This window comes from Xiphophorus hellerii, chromosome 22 (assembly GCF_003331165.1).
Source record: "Xiphophorus hellerii strain 12219 chromosome 22, Xiphophorus_hellerii-4.1, whole genome shotgun sequence".
Taxonomy (NCBI): Eukaryota; Metazoa; Chordata; class Actinopteri; order Cyprinodontiformes; family Poeciliidae; genus Xiphophorus; species Xiphophorus hellerii.
The window spans coordinates 29,289,984-29,304,222 of NC_045693.1; the positions used below are offsets into that span (position 1 = coordinate 29,289,984).

The 14,239-nt window shown below is 40.0% G+C and overlaps 1 protein-coding gene across 3 annotated transcripts in view; it reads left to right on the forward strand.

The window, feature by feature from the left end:
- The first annotated feature begins 5,541 nt into the window (after nucleotides 1-5,541).
- Nucleotides 5,542-14,239, forward strand: part of LOC116712678 (protein phosphatase 1 regulatory subunit 1C) — a 17,224-nt gene continuing 8,526 nt past the window's right edge. For 2 of the 3 annotated variants that reach the window (XR_004337614.1, XR_004337613.1), the window contains exons 1-4: nucleotides 5,542-6,293; nucleotides 8,421-8,478; nucleotides 9,616-9,653; nucleotides 10,402-10,462. Coding sequence is in view for 1 of the 3 variants with exons in the window: in XM_032552499.1 (XP_032408390.1) it covers nucleotides 6,057-6,293; nucleotides 8,421-8,478; nucleotides 9,616-9,653; nucleotides 10,402-10,456 (388 nt within the window). In the remaining 2 variants the exon portion in view is untranslated. The remainder of the gene's footprint in view (nucleotides 6,294-8,420; nucleotides 8,479-9,615; nucleotides 9,654-10,401; nucleotides 10,463-14,239) is intronic. The other variant, XM_032552499.1, reaches the window with a different exon arrangement.

The window sequence follows — 14,239 nt, forward strand, 5'->3', positions numbered from 1 at the left end:
ACTCGTGTAAAAACTTCAAAATATTCAACCTCTGTTATGCACCATCGTCTTTCATGTTCATAAACCTGAGCTGCTCTGCTTCACACTGCTTCTGAGGCGTGAACATTTCAAACTGCAGACACCATGGATACCAGGCACAGATGCCACTTCTTCAGAGTTTACTCAAGTTCAATTTAAATGTTGCAGTCGTGACCTGATAATGTTAATAAGCAGATTCTCTGTTGAAGAATTATTTGCATTAGCAGTTAATTTTTATTTATTGCTATTTTAGAGAAATCAGTATTGGTAGTTGGAGCTTACACACTTGCTTCCTCTGCTAACAGGGTTTTTTTTTGGAGCAAACTTCTTAGTATTTTCAGTGTCTTTAACTTCAACAGGTTTAGGTTTAATTTTTCCTTCAAATAGTTTTTTGTGACGGATTTGTTTCAACTGGAAAATTAATACCTGGAGTAAAAAGCATCTTCACAGATTTAAACACGCCTGTAAGGTAGACTTGGGGGGAGGTAAGTTTACTTCATACATTTAAAAAAAAATTTTTAAGAAAACAATTTGGGCTTAACTTTTTTCATCATTAGAGATCACCAGTTTGTTTTGGGGGTTTTTTCAAAGCCCCTCTGTAGCAACTTTAGTTTCACACAAACAGACTGGAATAACCATTTCAGGGTTACAGTGAATGCAGCATGTTGAGTATAAATAAAGATTAACCAATTAATACTAAAGCTGTGTGTGTGATGTACGACTGTTCTGCCAGAGACATGTTTAAAAGACACGTTTAAACGGAGGAACTCAACTCTTCTTCCTGTTCCCACAAGCGACTTTTCCTTCATTACATTTTTAGAGCTGCTGTCTGTCGTTTTGTGAAGCTTTCCAGGCCAGAAGAGATTCTGAATTCAATTTGTTTCGGTCACTACAACCACCAGAGCTCCAGGCTTTAAATGAGTGGCGGTAAATCCTGGGTTGTTTGGAGATCCAGCAGCAGCAAAAACACTTTCCTTTAACATCCTGGAAGAATTACATCACTACCACATAACTGTTTTTACTCTTTAATCATGTGATGATAATGACAAATCAATGTGGTTTTATTATGTCTTTTTTCCTTCCAAGGTCAAAAGTTTTTTTCTTTTTATCAAACTGTACTAGAAAAAGAAGAGGCTGAGAGAATGTCTCATCACTTTGCTTTAATGCCTCACATGCTATTAGTATCCAGTTGCACCAAAATCATATTTGGCAGAGTGTGACGTCACGCCCCATGCTGATCATTATGAGTGGAAAATACAGGAGCTAGTTTCCTGCAAACAGCAGAGCAGTCTTTTCTGCATCACCTTTACTGAGCAGAAATGGACGGTTTCCAGCAGAGTGGAAACAACAAGAGGCTCTTTGTGCGATCTGAGAGCAGCTTGTTCCACCTACAGTAACTATTAAGCCTCTCCAGATGTCTGTTGAAAAGAAAGGGTTTCCACTACGGGTGCCAGCAAACATGCAAATGCAGCTCTGAACGAATGCAGGGGATAGAAGATAGAAAACAACCACAGAACAGCTGAGAGTCAGAGACCAGAGAAAAGATGGGATCTGGGTTTTTTAGGTTTATTTTACAATAAAATGCTGCAAGACATTTTTTTCTGCCTGAGACTCAAACAGGACCAAGAACAATGGGTTGAGTCCCAGCCAGAGTGTACTCCATCTCTCTCCCAGTGACTGATAAAGGTTGGCACCAGAACTCCCAACCATCCAAAGACAAGTTGGTATAGACAAACAGATGTGTTAAATTAAAGTGTACTATATTAAAATGATTTGGATTTGAATTAAATTAAACTGGACAAAAATCTTGGACTCAATCTTTTCAGGTTCTAACTGGGACTGAATTTACTGGGATTTCTAAAAGTCCTGGACTGAAGTGGACACAGTGAGGGGAACCTTCTGTTTAAATATAATTAAATCTACAAAAATTTTAAAAATAGACTATATGAAATGGCCTAATGTTAATTCTATGGTAAACTGGATTATAATTGGATTAAATTATATAGAAATAAACTGTTAGTCATTGCAGCCACTTGGTAACATTCACTACCATCATATCAGCATGAAAATGTCCATCTATCTCGATGCCGTTTCATCTCTTCTCTCCATTTTCTTTGCTGTCATTTGTTCTCTCTGTCCTCAGGGAAGAACTGGTCACAGCTGCAGGAGCTTATTTTAGGAGCAACTCTATCCTACGGAAACGTCTGTGACTCGAGTTCTTCACATATTTTTGTTGACATTCATTGACTCTGATGGAAATGGTTAACAGTAACCGGGAATAGAAATAGATTCTCCATGGAAAGGAAGCCTTGGTATCTAAGGTAGCTATAGCAACGGCAACTTGTTGGACTTTAGCTGTAGATGTTCAACTAAAGCTCAATTCAACAGTTCCTCAATCTGAGTTGGGAGTATCAGGAGTCCCAAGTCCTTGAGGGACGAGTTCCTGCAACTTTTGGTCACGCCTCTTCTTCAACACACCTGAAGCAAATGTTAGCTCATTAGCAGAAATCTGTAAAGGTTTTAGGCTGGTAGGACATCTTGAAGAAAAAGATGACCGCTGGAATGAGACAGAAAGACTCCTTAGTCCAGGTGATTATTGTCCTGCTACTTTCAGCTACGTACCTCATTCTGCACACCAACCCCAACTCTTAGATCCACCTCCACTGCTTCTGGCCTGGACTCCCTCCCACCACCTGTTCTCGGGTGGGAGGGAGTCCACACTCTGGACTTTCCTTCTCGCTCTTTGTTTTAGGCATTATTCCTCTGTTCTTTCACCCGTTGTCTTCCATCAATCGTTGCCTAGTTTTTTGTCAATAACACTGGATGCGACTGACCTGTTGTACAAATGATGATTCACATGTTTACTTTGGGAAAGGTCGTGTGCCAGACAACCTTTGTTTTGGCTTTGATATGCAAAACTATATTTCAGTGTTCCATAAACCATATCTGTCCCAAAGACAATTCAATAACACACCATTTCTCATAATCCAGCATTGTAGTAATAATCAATCAAAATGAGGTCTATTTCCTGATCATTTACAGGTCCTTCTCAAAATATTAGCATATTGTGATAAAGTTAATTATTTTCCATAATGTAATGATAAAAATGGAACATTCATATATTTTAGATTCATTGCGCACTAACTGAAATATTTCAGGTCTTTTATTGTCTTAATATGGATGATTTTGGCATACAGCTCATGAAAACCCAAAATTCCTATCTCACAAAATTAGCATATCATGAAAAGGGTCCCTAAACGAGCTATGAACCTAATCATCTGAAGCAACGAATTAACTCTAAACACCTGCAAAAGATTCCTGAGGCCTTTAAAACTCCCAGCCTGGTTCATCACTCAAAACCTGAATCATGGGTAAGACTGCCGACCTGACTGCTGTCCAGAAGGCCATCATTGACACCCTCAAGCAAGAGGGTATGACACAAAGATATTTCTGAACGAATAGGCTGTTCCCAGAGTGCTGTATCAAGGCATCTTAGTGGGAAGTTTGTGGGAAGGAAAAAGTGTGGCAGAAAACGCTGCACAACGAGAAGAGGTGACCGGACCCTGAGGAAGATTGTGGAGAAGGGCCAATTCCAGACTTTGGGGGACCTGCGGAAGCAGTGGACTGAGTCTGGAGTAGAAACATCCAGAGCCACCGTGCACAGGCGTGTGCAGGAAATGGGCTACAGGTGCCACATTCCCCAGGTCAAGCCACTTTTGAACCAGAAACAGCGGCAGAGGCGCCTGACCTGGGCTACAGAGAAGCAGCACTGGACACTCAGTGGTCCAAAGTACTTTTTTCGGATGAAAGCAAATTTTGCATGTCATTCGGAAATCAAGGTGCCAGAGTCTGGAGGAAGACTGGGGAAAAGGAAATGCCAAAATGCCAGAAGTCCAGTGCCAAGTACCCACAGTCAGTGATGGTCTGGGGTGCCATGTCAGCTGCTGGTGTTGGTCCACTGGACCCTGCCATTTATCAAGGGCAGGGTCAATGCAGCTGGCTATCAGGAGATTTTGGAGCACTTCATACTTCCATCTGCTGAAAAGCTTTATGGAGATGAAGATTTCATTTTTCAGCATGACCTGGCACCTGCTCACAGTGCCAAAATCACTGGTAAATGGTTTAATGACCATGGTATCACTGTGCTCAATTGGCCTGCCAACTCTCCTGACCTGAACCCCATAGAGAATCTGTGGGATACTGTGAAGAGAAAGTTGAGAGACACAAGACCCAACACTCTGGATGAGCTAAAGGCCGCTATCGAAGCATCCTGGGCCTCCATAACACCTCAGCAGTGCCACAGGCTGATTGCCTCCATGCCACGCCGCACTGAAGCAGTCATTTCTGCAAAAGGATTCCCGACCAAGTATTGAGTGCATAACTGTACATAATTATTTGAAAGTTGACTTTTTTTGTATTAAAAACACTTTTCTTTTATTGGTCGGATGAAATATGCTAATTTTGTGAGATAGGAATTTTGGGTTTTCATGAGCTGTATGCCAAAATCATCCGTATTAAGACAATAAAAGACCTGAAATATTTCAGTTAGTGTGCAATGAATCTAAAATATATGAATGTTCAATTTTTATCATTACATTATGGAAAATAATTAACTTTATCACAATATGCTAATATTTTGAGAAGGACCTGTATTTATGGGGGTGGGGAGTAAAATCGATAAGAAAGAGGCTAACAGCAGATTTTACAATCTACGTTTCTGATTAGTCACTTAACATTCAAGTTTTTTTCCCCTTGATCATATGTTGTGTTCCTGTTGTACTCAACTGGAAAATTCTGACTTCCCAGTCCAAAAAATCAACTGGAACACCCACCTAAGTTGGAGTTCCCACTGCCCACCGTTATGACTTGTAAGGTGGACTTTTGGTTCCAATATGGCCGCTCCTCACATCAACAGCAGTAAAATGTAAAGGAAACATGTTTATTATACAGGATATTGTTTATTATACAGGATACACACATAATACTGTGTCTAAAATCAATGTAACTGTAAAGTGAACAAATTAAAAGTGACATTTGCTTATTGGAAAGTAAAGTTTGAAATGATGTTTGTAACAAACTATTTTTATGGGCGTCTCTTTATCCCCTGATGGAGCAGCGTAAAGGTTCCCAACATGTAACCTTGACAACGAGTAAAGAGAAGTTTATGGTAGAGTCTAACATATATATTACTATTTAAAGTTAATTAAATTGTTTTGAACATTTCCAGAACTTCTAAATGAGCAAAATAAAAATCATCCATATGAATGAGCATTTCAACACAAGGTCATACAAACATGAATGTGTTTGTCTGAATATCCTGAGACACCGTCAGGAGCAGCAGGCTGGGTGGGGCAGGAGGCTGGGTGGGGCAGCAGGCTGGGTGGAGCAGCAGGCTGGGTGGGGCAGCAGGCTGGGTGGAACAGCAGCCTGGGTGGAGCAGCAGGCTGGGTGGGGCAGCAGGCTGGGTGGAGCATCTGAAAGGCTCCACCATGGACATCTTCAAGGCCCCTGCAGACAGCAGTGTGTGGATGTGTGTGAGAGGTGAACTCAGGCTGTTTGTGGATTGAATTAAACTCACTTGACTTTCAGTCCACTGTAATACACTGAAAAAAAAACCCTAGATTTATTTCAACTGAGTGTAAATAGATTTTAATGACACGGCTCGTCTATTTTTACTTTGTGGAAAGGTGACTGTCGATCGCTGGCGCCTGCTTAACAAGATCATCTGAACTGAATTATATTATTAGCCAGAACTTCTCTAGCGCCTCCTTTAGGTCAGTTTTGGACTCTAAACGATGTCTCTGCTAATAATATTAGCTTTGTTTCTAATTTAAGCAAATGTTCCAAGATGGATGTTTGTTGTTATCGTCATATGATCTCTCCCATCATAAAAATCAATGTCATACTCAGAACTGATTAAGCTTTTGACTGAGGACAATAAAAGTAGCAGGAAGATGTAAACATGAGCTGCTGCTCAACATCACAAGACAGGAACACAGTTTCTCGTTGTCTCAGATGGTGGTTTGGAAAATGGTGCAATGCCTTGGCTGCCGTTCCCATCCCTCCAAGTCTGTCAATTAGTGATAATGGACCCCATCGGCAGAGAGAGGCCACTCCCTCACTCCTTCTACCCTCCCTCCTTCACACTTTCTCTCTCTCTGCCCGTCTTTCTTTCTACCTCTCAGTCAGTAATAATGGAGCCCGGCAGTCCAAAGAAGATCCAGTTTGCTGTGCCTCCCCTGCAGGGACAGATTGACCCACAGGCTGCTGAACATGTGAGTTTCTCTGCATGTTTCTGATGTTTGCTGGGGGCAGGAGAGGGTTCATACACACGAAGCTGCTTCATAGTGAGTCTTGCCTGGAATTTTGTGTGTGGGTGCAGAGCAGCATGCAGTGCTATGACAACTGATATTTGTGCGACTGAGTGTAGTTTTGTTTGTAAGCTTTGCAAGCTGGTGTGTGTTTATGCCCGTTTCTAGAAGATTTAAATATTTCCACCAAAACCCTGAGTAATTTTAATCAGCTCTGTGCTGATTTATTCTGCTGCTTCCTCCCAACTCAATCGGTCTCCCTTGTTTTCCTTCCATGGAGACGCAGAAAGGTTAATCCACAAGATTAATACCATATTTACTCCAGATGGTTTACCTCTTTCAAGAGTAAACAGGAACTCTCTAAGTGTAGAAATCTGGTGGAGGACCAGAAAAGGCCAAACATTGTGTAATATTCCTTTAGCTTGCATGTGAATGGAGGCTCCAGAAGGAAGGAACAGAAGCTGCTCTTTCATAAATCCTAAAACGTCTTGAGTTTAAACTGGTGGCTCCTGTTTGGAGGCCGGATGCCGACAGAAGCTGCTAATTTACCCATCAGAGTTTAGATTCCTGCTGTGGTTGTATTTGGGGGCTTCGCTCAACATAAAGCTAATTTCTGACAAAACATGATTACTGTGCTAACATACAGATATTGAACATACAGTATTTATTGGTTCGCCTGGAAGGGATGATCAAAAAGCCTTACAATAAAAAACTAAATCATTTTGTTAAGAGATTATCTATTTCTTTATCTTTTATTAGTTCGTTTCCTGTCTCACTCATGACATCCCCATCAAATCCCTATGCAGCTCCCAACAAGATGGATCTCACGTCTGTCTTTGTCGGACAGTCGGACATGTTGTTGCAGGGAATTGTTAGCGTTCTGTGAGATCACATCGACATTAACGTATTGTAATTGCTGCGTACTTCAACCGACCCGATTTTCCATCAAATCGGATGGAAAAACAAATCTGGTGTGTTTTGAGCCTGAGACAGGAAGCGAGACACGCATCTGCTTTGGGGGAAAAACACAAAAATTACTCGCAAAAAAAGCAGAGTACTTAACCGACGGTAGGACCTCAGAAGTTCAGAACAAAATGAAAGAGTGAGCTTATCGCCAGACAATTCCTGGTACATGCTCTCATGTGAAAACTTATTCTCGTGAGTCCAGTAGTTTGTAGACTGACTGTTATGTTAAAACCTTCATGGTTGGAGTTTTGGGAGTTGGATGCATACGGTGTGTTTTGAGCCTTATGCCTGGTTTCCACTGAGCAGTACAGTACAGGTCGCTATGCTATTCTGTCTGTTTACATTGTGACAGGGGTCCGAACCACTGACCTGGACCGCACCGTTGCTGAAACCACTTCAGTCGTTTGGGGTTAACTTCACCTGTCAGTGAGTCCAACTGGCAGTGGAAACTCTTTAGTGAAGACAGCAGGCTATAAAATAGTCTTCCGATCCAACTCATACCATACCGCTCCGAGGAAACGAGGCATAACTGGAATTGTGTGCTTTGGCCTGATGAGACTAAGACTTTGCTTGTTAGCAGTTGACAAAATGGGCTAGGTGTGAAATGAAGGAACATTAGGTGGAAAAGGACCTGGAGGTCACTGTTAAACTGTGGAGGATTAGTGATTAGTGTTTCTTCAAAACACTCAGGATCCTGGAGTGTGTAACATCATGAACTCTTTGAAATTTAAAATTCTAAATCTGGTAGACTCCACCAGAAAGGGCTGGTCATTGGGTCTTTCAATGGGATAGTGATGAATAACACTGGGCCAAAATTAATTCAGAGGGCCACGAGCGGCCCTTTGGACACTCCTGATCCAGAGAGATATGGCGCAAAGAGTGAAGCAACAGTCAGAGCAAATGACAGCAGGGCCACTTGAGATTTTGTTAAAAACATGGACTATTGGATTTTCTCCACTAAATAAATTCACTCAACTTAAAGGTTAGAGTTTTATAAATGTTAGAGGAAGAAGTTTTTCTTTTTAATGAATGTATTTTCCATCTGTATATTCAAAAGCAATGTTTTCCCAGCTCAACTTGTGATTGATTTCATTAAGTTTTATTTGTACTGTGTGTTCGCCTCAGATCCGCCGCAGGAGACCGACCCCCGCCACCCTGCAGATCTACAGACAACCTGGGACAGGTGAGGAGACACAGGGAGGTGGAGGGAGATGGAGCGGCAGCTGCAATAATGGAAGCTTTATTAGATTACTTTCTGTAAAGTGATCCGAGCGTCCAGGCTGGACGGATGGATGCAGAACCAGTGTTTGTGTGTGTGTGGCGCTCAGCTCCTGTAAATCCTTCCACAGAGGAACCGACTGATGAAATAATCTGCCTGATTTCACTCAGAGGGTCAGGTTCCAGCGCTGCAGCCCAGACAACTGCTAGATTGTTTCTTCAACATGAACAACATAAAAACTGAACCCAAAAGAGAGCCAGCGTCTTCACGCCAAAGACTGGAATGTATCTCGGTTTTCGCCTCGTTATTTCAATGAGTCGCATTTTTAACTCCTTCAGTTCTTCTTCTGCTGGCAGCTGGAAAAACAAAAACATGTTCATGATCTCAGTCGGGAAACAAGGTCAAGAACTCTGCAGCTGTTACTGTATCATCATTTTGCTAAGATAAATAAATTTATCTAAAATAAATTTGGATATTTGTTTAAAAAGGTTATCGAATTTCAAAAGAATTCAACTTTTTAGCATTTAGGATTTTTTTAGGATTTAAGTCTATTTGATATTTTGATTAGGACAAATCTGTCCATTTTATTTTTCATACTTTTAAAATTAGACAAAAACACCTAAAAGTGCACAAAATTCCACTAAAATTCCTTGTTGCTTTAAAATATTAATGAATACAATTTTGTTCTTTTTGACTGACAGTGTCATTTTTACACTAACTATTGATAAAAAGGTGCAGCATCAGCAAAGGTCAAATGTGATATTTAAACATCATTTGTAACTTTTCTTCTAAATGACCTTGTCTTTTAAACATGTCACTGTTTTCTGTCTTGCTTTCTTTTCCCGTATCAAAAATACCTCAAATGTGAGGAAATGAAGATCAGTTTTTGAATCATCAAGTCCTGGAACGTCTATAATAGAACTTTGTGGAAACCTTGCTCTAACAGGCCGTTATCCGGAATAGTAAACCACAGCTTTCAAGGCCATGGAGAACAACAATCAGGCAAAGTGACATTAAAAATGTGGAGAACAACAACAGATCAGAGTAAAAGGATGGAATCTGTTACTGATCGGTTTGAACATCTGCTTGTCTCTCCTGCAGATGTTGGAGATCAACAAAACACCAGCGGGGAGCCACAGGTTTGGAAAAAGCTTGTAATGACACACACACACCTACACACACACACACACCCACACACACACACCCCCCACACACCCTTACACACACACACACACGCACACACCCCACCACACACACACACACACACACACCCCGTCACATTAGAAGCAGCACAGAGCTGCTGGAAGCTGGAGGTCCGTCTGAGAGGAACACACTCAGACTATGACTGCACCTCACACTGAAACTAAATCTGTAATCTGTCCTGATTAACAAGTAATCCCAGCTAAATCTGACCAGAAAACTGAATCTAAAAATATACATAATCATAGTTACTTATAGATTTATCATGGTAGTATTTCTGTTTTCACACAGGCACAGGTTACATTGGAGAGCTTTTCAATTTGTTCATAAAACTGCTGCCTAAAAACTGCATTCTGCATTTCTTCAGATTATCTTTGTTTGACGTTAACTCCTAAAATACAAAAGAAATCATTTGTAATGAGACAAGCACATTTTTGAATGATTAGTGATTTTTTTTTTTATTGTCATACTGAGTTTCTTCAAATGTTGAATCAACTCATGTTTGAGATTTTTACACAGCTAAAGCCTCACAACAGCATGTGGAAACAAATAACTGCAGAGCAGGTTTCCCTCTAAATTAATTTTACATACAGTATTTATATGAGCTCACAGTCAGAATTAGTTTAACTCACCCAGAAGGTCATGTTTCGGGGGGATTCTCAGTAGTTTTGGGGTTTTGTCTTGCAGGCCTCAGACGGCGCTCAGAGGAAGCAGAGCACATACGCCCCCCCATCAATGAAAGGTAAACACTTCTATTCTGACTTCATATCGGTTAGAAAAGTTCAACATTCCTGTAAAAATGAATGTAAACCATTTTGAGAACAGAGAAAATGAGAAAACTAGAGGGAAAGTTTTCTGGTTCAGATTAAAGTTTTGTTGCTGATCATTAAAGAGGCTGGATAAAAATAACAGACGGTTGTAAATACATGATAAATCACCCCCTGGTTTTCTTAAAGCTGCAGTGTATAAGTTTAATAAAAAATATTTTTTGACATTTTTTTTAAGCTCACCATGTTGTGTCAGTATGGTATGAGAGATGATCTGTGAAAAAAAACTGAGATCCTCTAACTAAAAACCACCAATCAGAGCCAGGAGGCGGATCTTTGCACTGTCAATCACACTCCATGTGGCGCTGCTCATCCTCCTGTCCCCACAACGCTGCAGCTAGCAGAGTCTGTCCTGAATGCTAAGGCGAGTTAGAATAGCCACTGGTGACGACAGATTAACGGTTTTCCTATTAACGGTAAATTGTTTCTCCACCATTAGCACATTGAGTAGCGTGTTCATGAGGATGACTGACAGCGCTTGTTTTTGGTTGGGAGTGATGAAAGAGTAGCTCAGGATCAATCTTTTCACAGATTATCTGTCTCCACACATGGTGAAAAATTTAACAAATATGTAAAAAAGGTTTTTTATAAAAGTTACATACTGCTGCTTTAATCTTGGGCTGATACATTTACGATCTGAAAAGCAGCCACTGTTTATGCTCTGCTGTGAGGAAAGGCTGACTACATACAGGTCATGTCTGAACATGTGCAGTTAACAATAGTCACCCCACTGTCCCCAACTTGGCAACTGTTTTGATATATTTTAGTAGATTTTCAGTCCCAAAAAAATTGGTATTTGCCAAAATCAGCATTGGCAGGTCAGGCTTTTTAAAGATTAGTGATCAGACAGAAAACTACAGTCGGTCTATGGTGAGTCTCCTGAGAGGGAATGAACTGAGAATGGAACTCATGTGAACAAAAGGCTCAAATCCAAACAGCCCACACTGCTCAGAACCTTTTCCTCTCTCTCTCTCTCTCTCTCTCTCTCTCTCTCTCTCTCTCTCTCTCTCTCTTAGGCTCATTTACCTGTTTCTGATAAGTTTCTTTGTAAAGGTAGTTTTACAAGTTAGCACCTCGATTGTATAGAAATCTTATTTTACTCAATATTTCTTTGTGTTATTACATTTTCCGATTCACTTTTAAAAACCTAACCAAGGACTGGGTCTTTGCATTAGCTTTTAGCTAACTAGCCTTTAGCTTAGCCTACAGACTGGACAATGGTTTCTGTTAAATCTAACATTGCTTTTATGTCTTGTTCCTGATTAAATAAATTTGTGGTAATAATAAAGCACTTGGTAAATCTAATAAAAACATAAACAGATTTTGTCTCAGAAAGTTGTGCAGGCATCATTGTTGTCCCCCTTATATCAGAACTACTTGTGCCATAATTTAGTAACAGAATGATAAAATTCTTTGATATTCTAGGAAAAGAGATGAAACGTATGTTATTTATTACTGCCTGTTTAGAATTACTGGATCTGCTGAGAGTTGTATTTCAGCTAATATGGTTTCCTTCCTGTTTGGTTTGTTTTTTACTTCCTGTTTGACATGTTGTGCTTTTTTCACTTGTTTTCCTAGTTTCTGTTTTTTCTGACTGGATTCGATTTTTTTTATTTTCTTTTTTTAGCCTCTGGTCTTGTTGTCAGTGGAGTCCAGTTGGTGGGGTGATGCTGGGGAGGAACACATTTCATAATCACACAATTTATTTAATATTATTGTAACACTACGATGTGAGGTAAATCTGTTACCATGAAATAGGAGGTCGTGGGTAGAGAAAGAGCAGAACATTGAGATGGAATAGCGTAGCTCTCCAGACTTTTATTCAACCTTTATGTTAACAGATCAGAGCCCGTCTCAGGACTTCCTAAATAAAAAAATTTAAAAAATCAACGAAGAAGAGAGTTTCTAGCAGCTAGAAACTGAACCTTTTGTCCAGCACGACAGCTCAAACTCACAGAGGCTGGATGGAGTGAATCTCTGAACTTTATATTTTTTGGTCTTGCATTCTCATTTGGATTTAGATTCACTGCAATTGAGTGAGAAAACACTCAATTGTGGTGTTTCTCAAATGGAAACGCTGAAATTGAAAAATTACGTTTTTGGACACTTTCAGTCTGTAGATGTGTAAAAGTTGTGAAATATTTCCCCAGAAGATAGCAGCTCTAACTGCAGATGAGATTCATTAACGTATTTGTGGAAATCATGCGTAATTTTCTTCTACTTCACAATCTTTCAGTTGGGCTATTGCACAAAAGCCCGATAATAAAGCATAGGAATGTGGTCGTATTATGGCTAAATGTAGAAAAGAACAAAAGCATCAGAATGTTTCTGCAAGGCAGTGCAGCTCCTCACTCCTGATGGAATTAGTGGCTCTAAGTTTGCGCAGTGAGAACATCACAGTTTTATCACTTTTCAAAGAGCTTCAGCTCATCCTATGGCAACAAAACAATGCAAAGTGCACCTGTATGATGGCTCTCAGCTGTAAATAATTCATCAAACCGTTTCTTGCAGCAAAGCAGAATCACTTCCTGCAGTGAAGTTTGAAGGAGGTTAAATAAAAGGCTTTTCTCTAATACATTTAACATAAACTGCATGTTGGAAAAAGTGGATGTTCAAAAAAACAACAAAAAAAAAAAACCGAGGGGAAAGAAGATGTGCAACACATGATTACACGTAAAGAGCGCTGACTCGATTCTGGGAAGAGCCAGAGTGTAAAAGCTTTTCTTTAATCGATCCCAGCCGGGTGAATCTGCTAAAAGCCTCCTGAGTGACTGACTGCCAACGCACCAAACACTCAGGAAGACCTGGACTGGCTCACAGCGCAGAAACACAGGAGGAGGAGGGATTAGGAGCAACACATTTTTCTCTCTTGTGTTTAGTATGATAGTAATATTTTTAAAGTAGGGATACACAGATACGCTTTTTTCTCTTCCGATAGCAATGCTGGTACCGATTTCTGAGGTCTAGTATCAGCCGACACTAATACAGAAAAAAAGTGCTGAATTGACTTAAAACATTTCTTTGTTTCGATACACAGACATAAATGAACTGAATTACAAATTTATTTAATAACTCTGCACCGGTACAGCACACTTACATACACCAACAGCTTCACAAGCTTGGTCAAACAAGAAACAAAAAATAAAAACAACAGGAGTATAGCAGTTAATCTAAAATTAATAATAAATAAACTGAAACTGACAGAAACAATATTTTGACTACCTTGTAAAATAAACTACCAGACCTTTTGAGTAGTTCAGAAAGTGCTATTAGGAATTGTTAATATGATGTAAAATAAATAATAAAGCATGATGCTGCTTAGAGCACAAAGCACAGAGTTATATTGAATAGATCTGCCCTCATGGATCAGGCATGATATTTATATTGGATCGGTGTATCTCTATTTCAGACTGCAAAACAGCAGAGTTTTCTACAAATGCTAAAAATCCAGAGAGATGTAAACCTCTGGATTGGAACCTGGAAACGTAGAATATTTATGCTCTAACCAACGCACTGGACTGGACTACTGGACTACTGGACTACTGGACTCTTGTATTCTTTCCTCTTTTCAGTTAGAATCTTTACTTATTATTTTATAGTTTTGTCCCTAGTTTTCTTAAAAAGACTGCTTCCACTTTGCAGCATTGTACCTGTAGTTCAAATGTCTCTCCACTAGAGGTGCTGTTCTCTTCTCAGAC